Source organism: Gopherus flavomarginatus, chromosome 10 (assembly GCF_025201925.1).
Source record: "Gopherus flavomarginatus isolate rGopFla2 chromosome 10, rGopFla2.mat.asm, whole genome shotgun sequence".
In the NCBI taxonomy this organism is placed as follows: Eukaryota; Metazoa; Chordata; order Testudines; family Testudinidae; genus Gopherus; species Gopherus flavomarginatus.
The window spans coordinates 81,055,159-81,074,583 of NC_066626.1; the positions used below are offsets into that span (position 1 = coordinate 81,055,159).

Below are 19,425 nucleotides of genomic sequence, written 5' to 3' on the forward strand. Positions count from 1 at the left end.
GTTACAGGCTCCTCTCGGCTGGGTCTCTAGTCACCTGTGCCTTGTGGGAACCCTGTAGGTGAGCTCTGCGGAGGTGGGGTCTCGCTCCAGGTACTGGTTCAGAGTTTCCAGTGCAAAGAGCCTCCAGAGATGCAGCTTGCTGATACCGCGGGCACTTCCTGCTGCACACACATCCGTGACACAGACAGAGGGGTAGACGCCCATCGCTACTACACAGCAGAGGGCCTGCTGCTCCCCTACGGAGTTTGCAGGATCCCGAACTTGCAGGAGAAGAGACAAGAACTAGTCAGTGCAATGTCGAGGGAAGCTGCCCAGGGTAGGCTAGAAGTAGGGTCTGGATCCCCACCGGAGGCCCAGACCCCTGCCTGGGATGCCTTGGCACACGTGTCAGAAGCAATCAAGACACGAACATGTCTGTTATAAGACATATACAAGGAAGCTGCATAGGTGGGGCATCAGCATGTGGAGGAGAGGGGACAATGTGGGGAATGGGTGGACTGGGAACAATCTCTGCCTCAGCACCGCAGGGCTCAGCTGTGTCTAACGCCATCTCTGCCTCGGCATCCCAGGGCTCAGCTGTGTCTAACGCCATCTCTGCCTCAGCACCCGAGGGCTCAGCTGTGTCTAACGCCATCTCTGCCTCGGCACCCCTGTGTCTAACGCCATCTCTACCTCAGCACCCCAGGGCACAGCTGTGTCTAATGCCATCTCTATCTCAGCACCCCAGGGCTCAGCTGTGTCTAACGCCATCTCCGCTTCGGCACCCCTGTGTCTAACGCCATCTCTGCCTTGGCACCACAGGGCTCAGCTGTGTCTAATGCCATCTCTGCCTAGGCACCCCAGGGCTCAGCTGTGTCTAACGCCATCTCTGCCTCGGCACCCCAGGGCTCAGCTGTGTCTAACGCCATCTCTGCCTCGGAACCCCAGGGCACCCATGTGTGTAACGCCATCTCTAGCAGGCACCCCAGAGCTCAGCTGTGTCTAACACCATCTCTGCCTCGGCACCGCAGGGCTCAGCTGTGTCTTACGACATCGCTGCCTCGGCACCCGAGGGCAAAGCTGTGCCTAACGCCATCTCTGCCTCGGCACCCCTGTGTCTAACGCCAACTCTACCTCAGCACCCCAGGGCTCAGCTGTGTCTAACACCATCTCTGCCTTGGCACCCAGGGCTCAGCTGTGTTTAACGTCATCTCTGCCTCGGCACCCCTGAGTCTAACGCCATCTCTGCCTTGGCACCCCAGGGCTCAGCTATGTCTAACGCCATATCTGCCTCGGCACCCCTGTGTCTAACGTCATCTCTGTCTCAGTACCCAGGGCTCAGCAGTGTCTAACGCCATCTCTGCCTCGGCACCCCAGGGGTCAGCTGTGTCTAACGCCATCTCTGCCTCGGCACCCCAGGGCTCAGCTGTGTCTAACGCCATCTCTGCATCGGCACCCAGGGCTCAGCTGTGTTTAACGCCATCTCTGCCTCAGCACCCCAGGGCTCAGCTGTGTCTAATGCCATCTCTCTCTCAGCACCCAGGGCTCAGCTGTGCCTAACGCCATCTCTGCCTCAGCACCCCAGGGCTCAGCTGTGTCTAATGCCATCTCTCTCTCAGCACCCCAGGGCTCAGCTGTGTCTAACGTCATCTCTGCCTTGGCACCCCAGGGCTCAGCTTTGTCTAACGCCATCTCTGCCTCAGCACACTGTGCCTAACGCCATCTCTGCCTCAGCACCCCACGGCTCAGCTGTGTCTAACGCCATCTCTCCCTCGGCACCCCTGTGTCTAACGCCATCTCTGCCTCAGCACCCCAGGGCTGTGTCTAACGCCATCTCTGCCTCGGCACCCCAGGGCTCAGCTGTGTCTAACGCCATCTCTGCCTCGGCACCCCTGTGTTTAACGCCATCTCTGCCTCGGCACCCCAGGGCTCAGCTGTGTCTAATGCCATCTCTGCCTCGGCACCCAGGGTTCAGCTGTGTCTAACGCCATCTCTGCCTCGGCACCCCAGGGCTCAGCTGTGTCTAACGCCATCTCTGCCTCGGCACCCCTGTGTTTAACGCCATCTCTGCCTCGGCACCCCAGGGCTCAGCTGTGTCTAATGCCATCTCTGCCTCGGCACCCAGGGTTCAGCTGTGTCTAACGCCATCTCTGCCTCGGCACCCCAGGGCTCAGCTGTGCCTTAACACGATCTCTGCTTTGGCACCCTAGGGCTCAGCTGTGTTAAACGTCATCTTTGCCTCGGCACCCCTGTGTCTAACGCCATTTCTACCTCAGCACCCCAGGGCTCAGCTGTACCTAACACCATCTCTGCCTCAGCACCCCAGGGCTCAGCTGTGTCTAACGCCATCTCTGCCTCGGCACCCCTGTGTCTAACGCCATTTCTACCTCAGCACCCCAGGGCTCAGCTGTACCTAACACCATCTCTGCCTCATCACTCCAGGGCTCAGCTGTGTCTAACACCATCTCTACCTCAGCACCCCAGGGCTCAGCTGTGCCTAACGCCATCTCTGCCTCAGCACCCCAGGGCTCAGCTGTGTCTAACGCCATCTCTGCCTCAGCACACTGTGCCTAACGCCATCTCTGCCTCAGCACCCCAGGGCTCAGCTGTGTCTAACGCCATCTCTACCTCAGCTGTGCCTAACGCCATCTCTGCCTCAGCACCCCAGGGCTCAGCTGTGTCTAACGCCATCTCTCCCTCGGCACCCCTGTGTCTAACGCCATCTCTGCCTCAGCACCCCAGGGCTCAGCTGTGTCTAACGCCATCTCTACCTCAGCTGTGCCTAACGCCATCTCTGCCTCAGCACCCCAGGGCTCAGCTGTGTCTAACGCCATCTCTGCCTAGGCACCCGAGGGCTCAACTGTGTCTAACGCCATCTCTGCCTCGGCACCCCAGGGCTCAGCTGTGTCTAACGCCATCTCTGGCTCGGCACCCCAGGGCACCCCTGTGTGTAACGCGATCTCTGTCTCGGCACCCCAGGGCTCAGCTGTGTTTAACGCCATCTCTGCCTCGGCACCCCTGTGTGTAACGCCATCTGTGCCTCAGCACCCCAGGGCTCAGCTGTGTCTAACGCCATCTCTGCCTCGGCACCCTTGTGTTTAACGCCATCTCTGCCTCGGCACCACAGGGCTCAGCTGTGTCTAATGCCATCTCTGCCTCGGCACCCAGGGTTCAGCTGTGTCTAACGCCATCTCTGCCTCAGCACCCCAGGGCTCAGCTGTATCTAACACCATCTCTGCCTCAGCACCTCAGGGCTCAGCTGTGTTTAACGCCATCTCTGCCTCGGCACCCATGTCTAATGCCATCTCTGCCTCAGCACCCCAGGGCTCAGCTGTGTCTAATGCCATCTCTGCCTCGGCACTCCTGTGTCTAACGCCATCTCTGCCTCATCACCCCAGGGCTCAGCTGTGTCTAACACCATCTCTACCTCAGCACCCCGGGGCTCATCTGTGTCTAACGCCATCTCTGCCTCGGCTCACCTGTCTCTAACGCCATCTCTATCTCAGCACCCCAGGGCTCAGCTGTGCCTAATGCCATCTCTGGTTCAGCATCCCAGGGCTCAGCTGTGTCTAACGCCATCTCTGCCTCATCACCCCAGGGCTCTGCTGTGTCTAACACCATCTCTACCTCAGCACCCCAGGGCTCAGCTGTGTCTAACGCCATCTCTGCCTTGGCACTCCTGTGTCTAACGTCATCTCTATCTCAGCACCCCAGGGCTCAGCTGTGCCTAATGCCATCTCTGGTTCAGCATCCCAGGGCTCAGCTGTGTCTAACGCCATCTCTGCGTCAGCACCCCAGGGCTCAGCTGTGTCTAACGCCATCTCTGCATCGGCACCCAGGGCTCAGCTGTGTTTAACGCCATCTCTGCCTCAGCACCCCAGGGCTCAGCTGTGTCTAACGCCATCTCTCTCTCAGCACCCCAGGGCTCAGCTGTGCCTAACGCCATCTCTGCCTCAGCACCCCAGGGCTCAGCTGTGTCTAATGCCATCTCTCTCTCAGCACCCCAGGGCTCAGCTGTGTCTAACGTCATCTCTGCCTTGGCACCCCAGGGCTCAGCTTTGTCTAACGCCATCTCTGCCTCAGCACACTGTGCCTAACGCCATCTCTGCCTCAGCACCCCACGGCTCAGCTGTGTCTAACGCCATCTCTCCCTAGGCACCCCTGTGTCTAAAGCCATCTCTGCCTCAGCACCCCAGGGCTCAGCTGTGTCTAACGCCATCTCTACCTCAGCTGTGCCTAGCGCCATCTCTGCCTCGGCACCCCAGGGCTCAGCTGTGTCTAACGCCATCTCTGCCTCGGCACCCCTGTGTTTAACGCCATCTCTGCCTCGGCACCCCAGGGTTCAGCTGTGTCTAATGCCATCTCTGCCTCGGCACCCAGGGTTCAGCTGTGTCTAAATCCATCTCTGCCTCGGCACGCCAGGGCTCAGCTGTGCCTTAACACGATCTCTGCTTTGGCACCCTAGGGCTCAGCTGTGGTTTAACGTCATCTTTGCCTCGGCACCCCTGTGTCTAACGCCATTTCTACCTCAGCACCCCAGGGCTCAGCTGTACCTAACACCATCTCTGCCTCAGCACCCCAGGGCTCAGCTGTGTCTAACGCCATCTCTGCCTCGGCACCCCTGTGTTTAACGCCATCTCTGCCTCGGCACCACAGGGCTCAGCTGTGTCTAATGCCATCTCTGCCTCGGCACCCAGGGTTCAGCTGTGTCTAACGCCATCTCTGCCTCGGCACCCCAGGGCTCAGCTGTACCTAACACCATCTCTGCCTCAGCACCTCAGGGCTCAGCTGTGTTTAACGCCATCTCTGCCTCGGCACCCATGTCTAATGCCATCTCTGCCTCAGCACCCCAGGGCTCAGCTGTGTCTAACGCCATCTCTGCCTCAGCACCCCAGGGCTCAGCTGTGTCTAACGCCATCTCTCCCTCAGCATCCCTGTGTCTAACGCCATCTCTGCCTCAGCACCCCAGGGCTCAGCTGTGTCTAACGCCATCTCTACCTCAGCTGTGCCTAACGCCATCTCTGCCTCAGCACCCCAGGGCTCAACTGTGTCTAACGCCATCTCTCCCTCGGCACCCCTGTGTCTAACGCCATCTCTGCCTCAGCACCCCAGGGCTCAGCTCTGTCTAATGCCATCTCTACCTCAGCTGTGCCTAACGCCATCTCTGCCTCAGCACCCCAGGGCTCTGCTGTGTTTAACGCCATCTCTGCCTCAGCACCCCAGGGCTCAGCTGTGTCTAACGCCATCTCTGCCTAGGCACCCGAGGGCTCAACTGTGTCTAACGCCATCTCTGCCTCGGCACCCCGGGGCTCAGATGTGTCTAACGCCATCTCTGCCTCGGCACCCCAGGGCACCCCTGTGTGTAACGCCATCTCTGCCTCGGCACCCCAGGGCTCAGCTATGTTTAATGCCATCTCTGCCTCGGCACCCCTGTGTGTAACGCCATCTCTGCCTCAGCACCCCAGGGCTCAGCTGTGTTTAACGCCATCTCTGCCTCGGCACCCCTGTGTTTAACGCCATCTCTGCCTCGGCACCCCAGGGCTCAGCTGTGTCTAATGCCATCTCTGCCTTGGCACCCAGGGTTCAGCTGTGCCTAACACCATCTCTGCCTTGGCACCCAGGGCTCAGCTGTGTTTAACGTCATCTCTGCCTCGGCACCCCTGTGTCTAACGCCATCTCTACCTCAGCACCCCAGGGCTCAGCTGTACCTAACACCATCTCTGCCTCAGCACCCCAGGGCTCAGCTGTGTTTAACGCCATCTCTGCCTCGGCACCCATGTCTAATGCCATCTCTGCCTCAGCACCCCAGGGCTCAGCCGTGTCTAACGCCATCTCTGCCTCGCACCCCAAGGCTCAGCTGTGCCTAACGCCATCTCTGCCTTGGCACCCCAGGCTCAGCTGTGTCTAATGCCATCTCTGCCTCGGCACCCCTGTGTCTAACGCCATCTCTGCCTCAGCACCCCAGGGCTCAGCTGTGTCTAACGCCATCTCTGCCTCGGCACCCCAGGGCTCAGCTGTGTCTAATGCCATCTCTGCCTTGGCACCCCAGGGCTCAGCTGTGTCTAATGCCATCTCTGCCTCGGCACCCCTGTGTCTAACGCCATCTCTGCCTCAGCACCCCAGGGCTCAGCTGTGTCTAACGCCATCTCTGCCTCGGCACCCCAGGGCTCAGCTGTGCCTAACGACATCTCTGCCTCGGCATCCCAGGGCTCAGCTGTGTCTAACGCCATCTCTGCCTCGGCACCCCAGGGCTCAGCTGTGTCTAACGCCATCTCTGCCTCAGCACCCCAGGGCTCAGCTGTGTCTAACGCCATCTCTGCCTCTGCACCCCAGGGCTCAGCTGTGTCTAACGCCATCTCTGCCTCTGCACCCCAGGGCTCAGCTGTGTCTAACGCCTTCTCTGCCTCAGCACCCCACGGCTCAGCTGTGTCTAACGCCATCTCTGCCTCTGCACCCCAGGGCTCAGCTGTGTCTAACGCAATCTCTCTCTTGGCACCCCAGGGCTCAGCTGTGTCTAACGCCATCTCTGCCTCAGCACCCCAGGGCTCAGCTGTGTCTAACGCCATCTCTGCCTCGGCACCTGTGTCTAATGCCATCTCTGCAGACAGCATGGGGGCAAGGGAGAAAGGAAAACATCCCGTGAGTCCAGCCAAGCTGTTCAGCACAGAGACTCCTGGAAGCAGGAGTAATCCACTGGGAATGGAGGGAGAAGCGCAGCTGGGAGCTGACATCTTGGCAGATTCAGACAGTTTGTCTGGCGTGGAAAGGGCCCCCTGGCTGGATGCAATGGAACAGCCCTTTTGGTCCTTCCTGGCAAGCTAGGGCTCTCACCTTTGGGCATGGAAATGGTGTAACTGATTGCCCAGGTGTAATGCAGTTGACGGGCTGGGCTGACGGTTGCTTGGACAATGGACTTTGACCTTGCAGGAATCATCCCCTTGTAATGATCCAGCTCTAAAGCTGCAAGGGAAAGGAAAGAAAGTGAGTACTGGGAGGGCACTGACCTCTTGGTCTCAGGATAATTCTCTCTCTGTATATATCAAGCTACATCGTATACATAGCGTGTTCAGAATGTATATATTCATTCTGCACACACCCAGTGTGTCATTTTCAAACAGACCTAACTGCTCAATCCAAACCAAACACGGACACACGCTAGTCCTCATGGAGGACTCTCCAGGACAAGCGCCAAGTGTCAGTCTGGTTTTGCTTCTAGCCCTGTTTAGAAATCTGTGCACTGATATTATTTTAAAAAGAAAGTGGTTTTTTTCCCAAATCCGAAAACTTCTGAATTGATTTTGCTCAAAATTTTACCCTTTAGCTGAAACTTTGAGCAGGACTCCAGCATGGAAATTTTCAGATGAAGTGAGCAATACTGGTGAGTGATGAGAACAGGGAGCTTTTGTTTTAGTAGAAATGTGTTACAGCTCTAATAATCGTGGCAGAGGTTTGTACTAGGTACCCAGTATAAAATGACAGACAGACAGACAGGACACACCTGCACCTTCTCAAACATACCAGCTGTCATAGAAAGGTGTTTCTCAAGCTGGCAAGAGCAATTCGTCCATTTTAGAATGCCTTTGCCTGCAATAAAAACAAGGCCCAGTGCCCCCCATCCCGCCTCCCCACACATTCTTTTAATACCTAGCGGATCGCTGAGGACTTCCTCAGGGTCACATGGTCCTGCGATTATCTGCTCCACGTGGAGGATGTAGTTCAGAGAACAGGTCCCATTATTCAACAATACAAGGTCACAGGACTGCAGGCTGCCAACCAGAATGTTCCCTAGGTCCAGCTGCTCTTCCTGAGCCTAGAGCCCAAAGCCAGCACACAAGGATCAGGCTGGTATTGTTACATCAGCACAGACTGATCAGGGGGCAGGACAAGGCTGCTATTGGGCTTGGCCAATATACACAGTGTAGCACAGGGATGCGTAAAGTTTCTCTGGGACCCAATCTGCACCACAGAGATTATAAAGCATTGCCTGCTGGGACTTGTAGTCTTACTATGGAGCCTTGCCCACGCAAAGAGGAGGGGAACTGCATAGGCACCTGATAACAAAACGATGGGTGGGTGATGGATCTTGCTGAATGCAAGGCCAACCCAGAAGTACAGCAGAGCAGGAGTAACATTCTTTCCTCTACAATCACCTCCTTCCCTCTGGAAAGAAGCTGCCATTGGGCTCCAAGCACCAGTTGTCCCACCTTCCTCTAGTACTTTACTAGGAGGCTGGAGATTCTGCTTAGCCAATTAATCCCTCGGGGAGACACTCCTTCTCTTCCCCCTCTCCCACACTCTGGTACTTACCATAATGGTGCCGAGTGCCCCCTCACCAATAACCCGCAGGGTGTAGCGGGTGCTCTCAGGAAACTCAGGAGCTGAACTCCCTTGGGCTCTCCAGACTGACACCCAGCTTCGCAGGAGATACTTGGTCTCCTCCCCAGGAGTAAAGGTCCATGCCTGAGCCTGGAATCACAGGAGGGAGAGGGCATTCACTGGTGTTCCCAGCCTTTCCACTGCCCGGGCCAGGGAGTCAATTCCAAACACATTGTGGAGCAGCTGACAATCCTGGGTGTGTAAGACAGACAGCACCTTCATCCCTCACCGGTGTCTCAGTCACACTCCAGCAACCATCCTTCCATTCAGCTCTGTCCTGACTCCCGATTGTGTCTGCCCATTACCTGACCCCTGTGTTGGGGGTTCTTACTGGCAACACATGCCTAGACACTCACAACCAGGCCTTCTCAGATACACCACTTCTTGCTACACTCCACGGAGATGCAGAGGGAAACCTGCCCAGTGGTTTACAATATATTTGCTCCTAGTGCCTGGAACGAAACAAGGATGTGGTGGAGCAAACTTACTTCCAGATCAAGCTGGAGGAAGCTGGCTAGCTACCCTTCCCGAGACATGCACTGGCACCCTCTGCTCTTGGCCAGTGGGGCTACAAACTGCTGCCATGTGTTTTTGCTCTCAGCTGTATGGTGGGTGGTGGAAGAAAATGACTTTGGCAGAACTCACCAAGGCTTCGTTGGGCTGGATGACCCCTGTGGCAGGCTTGACAGACAGGACCTTGCTGTCAGACTCTTGGATCTTCCACTTGAAATGCATCGGTAACCTTGTGCAGTTCTTTATGGTGTAAGTGCGTGTGGTTGAGGTCCCCACACAGGTAGGCTTGAAGAACAGATTCCCATCTCCTTCTAAGAGCAACAGAAGGGACTCGCCACTGCTCCGGAGCTGGATCTCCTACGGGACTCAGGGAAAGGGAACAGACAGTAGCAGGAAACCTTAGCTGAGTTCTAAAAAGACCAGGCAAATTTGCAGCTCCTTCCAAAAGGCATCTGGGATCACAACAGGGCTGAGCTTGAAGGAGGAAGGACTCTGGGCCTTCCTGTTGTGCTGCATGGAGAGTCCTGAAGAAACCTTGGCACAAAGCAGGCAGGAGAACAAGGGGCACCAGGCCCTGGAAGGCACCTGCTGTGCCAATAAGAAATGGGCACACTGATGCCACCTAAAGGACATTTTAGAAGACTTTAAATTCCCATTTCCAAAACAGAAGAAACCAAACTACCAAAAAGGAGGAATAACCAGGCCCATGGTGAAGGTTATCACGAAGGGAGAGAACAGAATACAAAACAGCCCTTCTACCCTCGCCCTACCTGGGTGTACTTGGGATAGGAGTTCAACTGCAAGGACAGGATGTGCTGGTGTGTGGCCATGTCCGCCGGCTGCGTTGAGAGAAGGAAGATCTGGTGGGCTCCCGGGGCTACGTACCCTGAGCAGGGTTTGACCAAAACAGAGTGACAGGTGTCCTGGTTCATGCAGAAGGTGATCGGGGAGGTGCCAACGTTCCAGAGCAGCATGCTGCAGTAGGTGTTGGTGTTCGGACCCACCGCAGGGAACACCTGATGGACAGAAAGTGAGCCGGGAGGGCTGGGTTCATTTCAGAAGGCCAGTTTACACAGGAAATCTCTGTCTAGTTGAATTCCCCTTTCCAGAATCTGACAAGCACCAGCCTGAGCCCTTGATGAACCCTGCCACTACTTCTAAGGAAGCAAGAGAAGAAAGTGAATTCACTCTAAGGCAGAGAAAGTGCAGCCAACAGATTGACAGCAACCTGTGGAGCTGTGAGGACTGCATCTGCCCGCTCCTTTATTTGTCTGAAGTGGCCTGCTGAGACTCCATGCCCAGCACGCCATGCTCCTTACCAATCCAAACAGCACCCTGGGGCCAGCAGCCTCTGCAGGCCCCACTCTGGGTTAAAGACAAAGATGGCTGCAATCTGCTCCACTTTATGCAAATCATGGGTGGCTATTGGGTTCTTGGCAAGTTACCAAGGGAGCCCCTTTGCTGGGTGCCTCTGGGCTAGCTGGGGAGTCTCGCCTGACTTCTCAAGAGGGCTCTTCCTAGAAGGCTGTAGGCTCCTGGAGATGGGGCAAGTCAGATCTTCCTTAGCCTTGTGGGAAGGACAACCCCGGTATGGGAGAAACAGCAGCAAGAGCACAACTTATGTCTCACTTTGCCTTGCAGGACAACTCTCTTCCAACAAAGTCTTGGTGTGCTGCTCTATCACTGACCCCCCAACCCCCAATGGCTGGAGACTAGCTAAGGCACATGGGGAGAGGGGCTCTCTCTGCCATCCTTAAAAGCGACAAGATCAGCTTTGACAGGAAGAACCAAGCTGTTCACTACAAGCTGGGATGCAAGAGAACTGGGATACAGGGGGATTCCCCCACCTGTCCTAAGCTGGGAGTTCTCCATAGGGTAGGAAGCCACCCAAAGCACATCTCTGACCAGGACAGGAGGAGAGAGGGTTACGTACTCCAGGACTCTCCACATCAAAGATTCACCACGTACTTTCCACGTGACACACACCGACCACACTCACCTTGGGGGAGTCCAGGACATAATGCGGGATGAAGTGCTGCCGATCTGTTTCAAAGGTGTGGCCCCTCAGCCGGATGGTCAGGCACCAGGATGGACACATGGTGCTGTCCTCCTCGATATTACTATAGAGTCTCAGCACCTGCAGGCAAAGGAGAGACAGAATCGTGCATCCGTGGGGAGGGAAAGTGTCACAGAACCATCTTCAAATGAGATAGCACATGGGCCAGCATGAGCAGCCATTCATATGACTGCCACCCTCAGGGGATACAGAGGAGCCGACCTGCGTCAGTGAAGGAATGACCTCCAGAGAGTGACATCCCAATGCCAGATAAGTTATGTACTTATCTGTCCCCCATTACTGCAGGTATCTGAGCTTCACAATCTTTAATGCATTCACCCTCACCACACGCCTGTGACGTGCTCTTAGCCCCATGTTACAGCAACGGAAGCCCAGGGAAACTAAGTGACATGCCCAAGGTGACACAGGAAGCCTGTGGAAGAGCTGGGAACTCAACCTTGCTCTTCTGAGTCCTGGATGATTGAACCAACTCTTTGCTCCCCAGCCATCCTGCTGCTCACACTGACTGGCCTGAACTCAGGACATGGCAAAAGGAGGGTGTCAGTGAAATGATTCTCAACCATTTTGTTGTCAAACTTTGTGGGTATTTCCACGCCTGCCCACAGAGAGGGAAGGAGCAGCAATGGAACAGGCAGCTGGTTGGGGAGCATTTGTCCTCTAGGCCACTCATTCAGACCAGAGAAAGTCCGATATGACAAAATGCAGTTTAAATAAAGCCAACTCAGCCTAACCCGCCCAGGCAGTGTGGTGGCAATGCGATTTCTCCTTAACTCACTCTCTACCTTGAGACTGGAGCACTGGGGTGGACAGATCTTAGGCCCGACATGGTGAAAGCCATAGGTCTAGATTTCAGTAGAGCCCTTGACATTAATGCTGCTGCATTTGGTGTGGATTCTGGTAATTCCTACTGACCTTGTAGAAGGCAAAGCCTTCCAGCTCTGCTGCATACAGAGTGTTGAGCTGAGAGGGGTGGAAAACGAGGCGAAAGGCTGTGGATTTCAGAGGTGGGATGTCGCAGGTTTCAGGGGTCACCCGGAAGGGACTCTCTGGCCTGCATATCCATGTAACAGTGATCTTTCCTTTGGTGTGGTTGGTCAGGCAGAGAGGAAGTGGTTCCACCTCCTGGAGCCGCACACAGCAACCAAAATCAAACTCCCTAACGCTGACACTGACGTGAGGTGGAAAGATGGTGAGGTCGCTGGTTATGCCATCATGGAAGTATTCGGTCATGGGGTCGATGTATGGGTACTCCTCAGGGGGCTTATCTTCAGGGACCTAGGAGAAGGAAACAGATCTCTGTCTAGCCCCGGGGTAAACACTACAGCAAAGCACACTCCCTACAGGGAAATGAGACTCAGGACATGGGAGCCCAGGTGACCTCACAGTCCTGGCTACCAAGGTGACCAGCAAGCTGTAACTAAGCACAGAGGACTTCCCAGGAAAGCTCAGCATTTGGGATCCAAGGAGGCTCCTGCTTTTTAGCCAAATTTCAATCAGAGGTTGAGGCAGGAGAAGGTCCAGCGATTAGTTCAAAGGCCCACAGTGGGCTAGTAACTGAGCTGGGATAAGAACTCAGGCAGATGAATGCCAGTAATATATGCTATATACAGTTGTAACTGCATAATTAGCATGAGGGCAGCCTGGCATTTGCAGTGGGCAACTGGTACCCTGGTGGGCAGAGCAAGGGCAGCGTGGCATCTGCACAAGGCAGCCCATACCTGTGGAGGCAGCTTGAGGGCTCTATTTTCATCCATCTGCAGCTTCCCCTCCCTTAGCATCGAGCTCAGGATGTCCGGTGGGTAGAAGGTCAGTCCTCGTGCCATGTTGGTCCTGTACCACAAGAGGTGTCTTGGCCGCAGGATGGCTGGTTTAGTTGTATCAGAATGGCAGGTACCAAACAAATCCAGGAAAAATGGATTCTGGGGAAGTGCCAGAAACACTTGCAAGAAACAGGCTACTTTGACTGCCCTCCGGTTGGCTGCTTTTCCTGTTACGCATCACACATACACTCTCCCCTCCCGCCCTGGGGTAAGTTACAGACTTAGCACTGTGTCACCACCATTGACATTGCCTCTGGATTTGGCCCAATATCTCTGCTAGAATTAGGGAGGGATGTAGATGGCACACAATGCCGGGTCAGTGCACCAGCCCTTCATTTCCAGACACATAACCTGACTCACAGGTGAGAGGAGTTTACAGATCTAATACACCACCTGGCAGAATACACCCTAGTGAAGAGTCTGCTCAGAAAAGGCTCAGGCTGGATTAGGAGGAGACGCAGTGATGGGTTTACAGGGCTACGCAGGGGAGCCCAGGACTAGAAGGGAGCACTGCAGACAGGTCAGGGTTGAGGTGGGGGGCCCTGTAGCCAGGCTTATGGTACATTGGCAGCGCTGTGAAAGAGAGCCCCACCCTGGAACAGGAGGTCAGGATTGAGGTGTGCTGGCAGAGTCACGTGGGGAAAGCTTGAGTAGCACAACCTGACCCAACACATAGCCCGACATTCATCACCAAACAAGGTGGGGGAAGCAATTTGTGTTTCATTTTTTAACCTGGTGTTGGTGATAAACATCTTGCTCTGAAATGAGAGCAGCTGCCTGGTGCCTAACACAGCCAGATCAAATAGACGACACTAGTCCCTGAGCCTATACACATCTCCTCAGCAGAACGCCATGCAGCACTCTCCTGCCACTTGCAGATCCCGTCCCTCTCTGGAGACACATAACCAAGCGATGAGCAAGGCTCTGCACCAGCATTTTGCTCATCCCCTCTCCGATGCAAGTTCCCAAGGTTTCCTTCGTGCTCTGACATCTCAGTAACAGTGTCACCTGCTGCCCCTCCTACCTGGTGATGGACGAGGCAAACCACTCTGCGGTAACAGATGATAGGGTGAGTAGGCTGAAAGGTCACCCTCAGGATGAGAGTGGCCATCCCGCTCAGGACTCCACACGGCTGGTCAAAGGAGAAGACACTCTCTCTGCCATCAATGTCAAACTGGTAATAGGCAGGGACATCCGAAATGTTGCTGATTTCCAAAGGCTGCGTCACACACTCTCCAAGGTTGAGCCAGCCAAAGTTCATGAAGGAATGTTGCAGGGACACTAAGGGACCTGGAACAACCACCAATGCCTGGAGCTTTCATACCAATTTCTATTCATGCAGCCAGGGCCGGCTCTAGCCATTTCGCTGCTCCAAGCATGGCGGCACACCGCAGGGGGCGCTCTGCCACTCGCCGGTCCCGCGGCTCCAGTGGACCTCCCGCAGGCGTCCCTGCGGATGCTCCAGCGGAGCTGCGGGACCAGCGGACCCTCTGCAGAGACGTCTGCGGGAGGCCCACCGGAGCCGCAGGACCAGCGGACCCTCTGCAGAGACGTCTGCGGGAGGCCCACCGGAGCCGCAGGACCAGCGGACCCTCTGCAGAGACGCCTGCGGGAGGTCCAGCGGAGCCGCCTGCCACCCTCCCGGCAACCTGCAGAGTGCCCCCCGCAGCATGCCCCCCCAAGCACGCGCTTGGCGCGCTGGGGCCTGGAGCTGGCCCTACCTGCAGCACACTCTATTTCAGCGAACGTGGATCATCCCAAGTCAGAAGCGAATCATCTGACAGGTTCCCTGAACCAATCTGCCTCAGCAAACAGCTGGACGTGCTCTTCCAATAGCCTCATGTGAAAACACAAGCGAGTGGTAGAATTTACACCCCACTGCGGCCAAGAGGAGCTTGGAACCCGGCAGAAAGCCAGTCCCAGCCCATGTACCGGGCACTCTGTCAGCCACTCCCCTACCCCACAGTGAGAAGGAGCCTGAAGACATGGGGGACTGTCCTTTGATACCTTTGCATGATCCAATCACCTTCAGGACCGTTTGGGTGAGGCTCCCTACCGGCTCGATGATGAAATAGTCCACACTCTGCACCCCTACTATCTGGGGGCTAAAGCGCACAGAGATAAGCAGCTTCCCATTGGTTGGAACAATGGCCTGTGTGACATCGCAAGAGAAGACATAATCCCGGAGCAGGGGCTCCTTTGCTCTCTCAATCCTAAACGGGACGCTGACCTGTGGGGGAAGATGAGCAGGTTCATACAGTTCCAGTCCAGACTAGGTTGCTCTGCATTTTGAAGACTATCAGTTTAAGATCTGTGTTCTTATGTCAGCTGAGCCCTGAGTAGGCAAATGTACTTGTCTTTCACCTTAGAGAGCTGGGTCTTATTTAAAGCAAGTCATAAGTGACGTGAGTTGGGGAGAACCTCCCCTTGGTTTCTAGTGGGCATCTGCCTACACTCCCAAAGCAGCAAGGTTAGCTGCTTCTGTGCAGGAGACACCAAGAGAGGGTTTGCCGCCAGGTGCGGCAGTTCAGAACTGAGGTGCATTGCAGAGCTGTCTGAGGAAGCCAGCACAGCCCCCACCTGCATGGTCACTGACTATCTGTCCCTCAGTCTGTTCAGCAGCAAACTCAGCCAAAACTCTAAGCAGCCAATGAGGCCTGACAGCAAAATGTCCATCCAGAGAAGGGAGCTCACCCTCCTTTGGGGTCACCAGGCTACCCAGTGTAAAGCAGGTGCCTTTCCTGATTTCCCAGGAAATGCTGCCATCTGCTGGGCTGCTTTTCGGGATGGTAGACAGACAAGGTCAGCAAGGCAATATCTTCTATTCTGGTGGCGAGAGAGACGAGCTTTCAGGCTTACACAGAGCTCTGCTTCTTTAAGGATGGTCATCATTTGTGTCCCAGAAAGCCTCAGCCAGCGGCAACATAAAGCTGCAGGTGCGTCTGGCTAGCGATTACTGCCCACTAAGACTGATACCCCTCTCTACTGCTTCCTGTCCCCCATCCCCGTCTGTCTGTTCAGCCATCTGTTTTACCGTGTAAGAATCTTAGACAAGGGCAGGGACTGACTGACTAATAGGGCCCTGGGCCCTGTATGGGGCTTCTGGGTGCTTTCACAAGAGAAATAAGAGTAATCTACAGGGGAAGGCTTCCTGAGTCTGTTTCTCAGGCTTTTCAACCTGTGCTCTTATCTTCTAAACCCGTAAAGCGTGAAACAGGTGGTTTGTTTTAATGGAAAACAGCCAAGGTTCTTGAGCCCTAAGGTAGAGCATGTCCTCCTCGCCAGCGAGGCTCAGGCGAGTCCCAGGGGCACATCAAATAAGCTGCAGGAGAGGCACTTGGGAATGAGAAACCATCAACCCAAGAAAGACACCTCCTTGGCACCAGGACAGACAGGGATCACTCTGAAACACAGGGCAGGCTGGAACTATGCAACCCCATCGAAATAAGCAGGGCTCCTGGGTGTATCAGCAGATTTTAATGCCATCACTAAGAGCATTGAAAGGCAGTTTGCTTGACTAATTAGGACACCATCAGGGGCGGCTCCGGGCACCAGCATGACAAGCACGTGCCTGGGGCGGCAAGCCACGGGGGGCGCTCTGCCGGTTGCTGCGAGGGCGGCAGGCAGGTTGCCTTCGGCGGCATGCCTGCAGAGGGTCCGCTGGTCCCGCAGCTTCAGCAGACCTCCTGCAGGCATGCCGCCGAATCCACGGGACCGGGGACCTCCCGCAGGCAAGCTGCCGACGGCAGCCTGCCTGCCATGCTTGGGGCTGCAAAATACCTAGAGCCGCCCCTGGACACCATGGTATTATTTATCTTGTGTGTTGCCACCTGACATATGCCTGACCAGCACTGGCAGAGGTGGGTGCAGGGTGGCCAGGACCAGAACAGCAGGGGACTAAGGGTCAGGAGTGAGGCATCCTGGCAGAACTGTGGGGGTGGTGGAAGCCTGCACAGTGCCTGTCTGCATTATGCCTGGCTCGAGCTCACTGCCAGCTGCGCCCACCCTCCTTTCCTCAAGCGTCAGTCATTCGCTCATTTGCAAAGTCCAGTTTTGCTCTGAGAAGTGACCCTCTCGGCGTGGCTGATGCCCAGTGAAACGAGAGGAACGCATGGCTCTTCTTCACTGGTTATAAATCTATTTGTCTCTTCGAATGCGCCAGTCTTATTCCGTTCCCATGCTCACAGCTTCCTGACACGCGGGCCCCCACCGTGCTCTCCCTTGCACACACCCATGTTATTTGTACAGCTGTAGTAGGGAGAATAAAGCGTGTTAGCGGCTGAGGTCTGGAAGGAACAGACTTATGCCCGCCTTGCCAACTCACCACAGATGGGTTGCAGATCTCCACGTGTCTCTCCACAGTGGTGCCGACAGCCACAGAACCAAAGCACAGCACGTCCCGGAAGTCCCCAGGCTCGACATCTTCACACAGTTCTCCCAGCACACTCACCAGAAGGCGAGGATACTTGGCTATTATAAATTAGAATGCTGGATCAAGAGGCAAGTCCTTTTGTTTGTCACTCTCCTGATAACGCACATCAAGACCTAGCTGTTCTCTTTACGCCAGCAGGGCCCTTGGCAAAGAACAGTTCCACGTCTTAGTGACTGTGGTTGCTCAAGATAATCGCTCGCATGGAGCCACACTTTGGCCTTAGAAAAACACTCCAACTGGTAGCACTGAGAGCCCTAGTATAGGCAAGAATCCTGCTGCATCTAGTGTTTTTACTACTGTGCAGATTAAATCACCTTGTCTTCCCGCATCAAGTGACTGAAGAGGAAGAGAATTACCCCTTTGGACCAAGCCGCAGCACTGCATGCTGGGACCTGTAGTCTCCACACTCTCTCTGTATTAAAGATGATGATGATCACACATCATATTACAGAATTTCATGGGCCAGTTTCAACCTGCGGGCTTCACTTTGGCCACCCCTGGTTCGCATGGGACAACAGAAGGGCTATTAGTCATGGTCTCTTGATGCATTTGTCTGGAATATGATTCCACAGGCTCCCATGCTTATGGACTGTGCTGGCTTCTTTTGCCTTTATGCTCTAAAAGCCTCACCGATGGCTCTTAGCTGGATGGTCCTCTTCTGTTCCTCATTGTCTCCAAACCAACACACTGCTATCGCATCGTACACCAGTGCCACCTGGGGCTGGAAGGTCACCTTCACCACGCACTCAGAGCCTGGCTCCAGCATGCCACTGACCGGAGTCAGCTGGAAAGGGCTTGGTGTCTCCCAGTTAAATAATGTCATTAGATCACTAGGGAAATGGAGATGTGTGGTAAGCAGACATCAAACCCTCAACCCATCGCTCCGAGCACATTCACCCCGAGGCTGTGCCTCCCCAGGGCCTCTGGGGCCCGTGCCCTGCCTCCTGCAGCAGCCAACCCCTGAGTGTCAGCAGAAGGCAAGAGCCCTCCACAGTGCACTTGGACACTTAAAATGGTTTCTGACAGATCCATCTGCACCTGGCTCCCCTTGTGCCATCTGTGCCCTCTAGCCACAATTTACTGCCAATGGCCCCACACACTCACCATCCCAGGTTTAGAACATGGGATAGTTTCCAAACAAGAAAGGTCATTTCACTCCAGGGGAAGCCTGGCCCGTTCCAGCTGGCCGGAAGCCGACCTACCTGCTTTCCCACCATAGCCCTCTTTCCCCTCCTGCCCTGAAAGTCCCATCACTGCTGGCCCTCTTATCAATCTCTCCCCACAGCTTTGGTTATCTTCTCTGGTATGACACTCCCTGAGCCTACTGCCCTTTCACTCAAAAACAATCAAAGCCATGATGACTCCTACTTTCCTTATTCTTAGATGACATCCTCAGGGGCCGAGTCCCTCACCAGAGTAACCAGTTTGTAGTGAGAAACAGTCAGCCCACTTTACAGCACCCCTGTGGCACCCAGCCAGTTCAAGAAAAGATGACGTAAGGGCAAAGCAGTTCAGTTACTATGTGTGCCAATGCAGCACCAGTAGGAGCTAACCAGGCCAATTCTCGAGTGACAGGCCTTGGCATAGATAACACAGATGTAACGCGCCAGGCCAGAGGATGCCAACACACAACCAATACTTGAGGCTTGCTACGCTTTCCTCTTCGCTCACTCTGCCTTCCTTTCTCTCAGCCACCTGGAGCAGCAGCAGTATCTATGCTGTCTGCCTCAGCGTGGAAGTGACGCACTAGAGAACAGACTCGGGTCCTGAAAGCCCTGCTGTCATTGCTGTGCTGCTCGCTTGCCGGCGTGGAGAGGCAAACTCAGAGAAGGGCTGAACGAACAAACTCAGCCACCAGCCCAGCTCTGGCTGCTCCCCAGGAATGGGGTGGGAATTTACTAACAAATGTCTCAACCCCGAGATTCGCTTTTTCAAATCAGGTACACTGACAGACAGAAATATGGAACACTTGGCCCGGCTGAAAGGCTGTGTTGAGGAATGGGCACTAGAGTGCCCTGGAGGCTTGGACCACTTGGATAACTGGGCATCTCCCTGCCATCATTCCCAGCATCTGAACCCCAGCCCTCACAAGAGACACTAACCGCTGGCAGCAGGGCCAGCCGGCTTTCACTCTTCTTTCTCTAGATAAAATTAAGGCTGGATTGTCAGCCCTAAGACTGAAGGCTTCTGTTCACCCACAAAGCATGCTCAGCACAGCAAGCTTCCCA

The 19,425-nt window shown here is 55.2% G+C and overlaps 1 protein-coding gene across 6 annotated transcripts in view; it reads right to left on the reverse strand.

Annotated features, from left to right (window-relative positions):
• The window catches only part of CFAP65 (cilia and flagella associated protein 65), a 50,435-nt gene that overhangs the window by 25,232 nt on the left and 5,778 nt on the right, over window positions 1–19,425 (reverse strand). For 4 of the 6 annotated variants that reach the window (XM_050916906.1, XM_050916904.1, XM_050916905.1 and 1 more), the window contains 13 exons: window positions 17,828–18,027; window positions 17,090–17,235; window positions 14,773–14,995; window positions 13,790–14,055; window positions 12,664–12,864; window positions 11,858–12,220; window positions 10,868–11,005; window positions 9,639–9,884; window positions 9,001–9,225; window positions 8,287–8,445; window positions 7,624–7,789; window positions 6,811–6,939; window positions 35–260 (listed from right to left, as the gene is read on the reverse strand). In XM_050916906.1, the coding sequence (XP_050772863.1) occupies window positions 35–260; window positions 6,811–6,939; window positions 7,624–7,789; window positions 8,287–8,445; window positions 9,001–9,225; window positions 9,639–9,884; window positions 10,868–11,005; window positions 11,858–12,220; window positions 12,664–12,864; window positions 13,790–14,055; window positions 14,773–14,995; window positions 17,090–17,235; window positions 17,828–18,027 (2,688 nt within the window). Of the gene's footprint in view, window positions 1–34; window positions 261–6,810; window positions 6,940–7,623; window positions 7,790–8,286; window positions 8,446–9,000; window positions 9,226–9,638; window positions 9,885–10,867; window positions 11,006–11,857; window positions 12,221–12,663; window positions 12,865–13,789; window positions 14,056–14,772; window positions 14,996–17,089; window positions 17,236–17,827; window positions 18,028–19,425 lie in introns of those variants that run through there. The other 2 variants (XM_050916908.1, XM_050916907.1) reach the window with 2 other exon arrangements.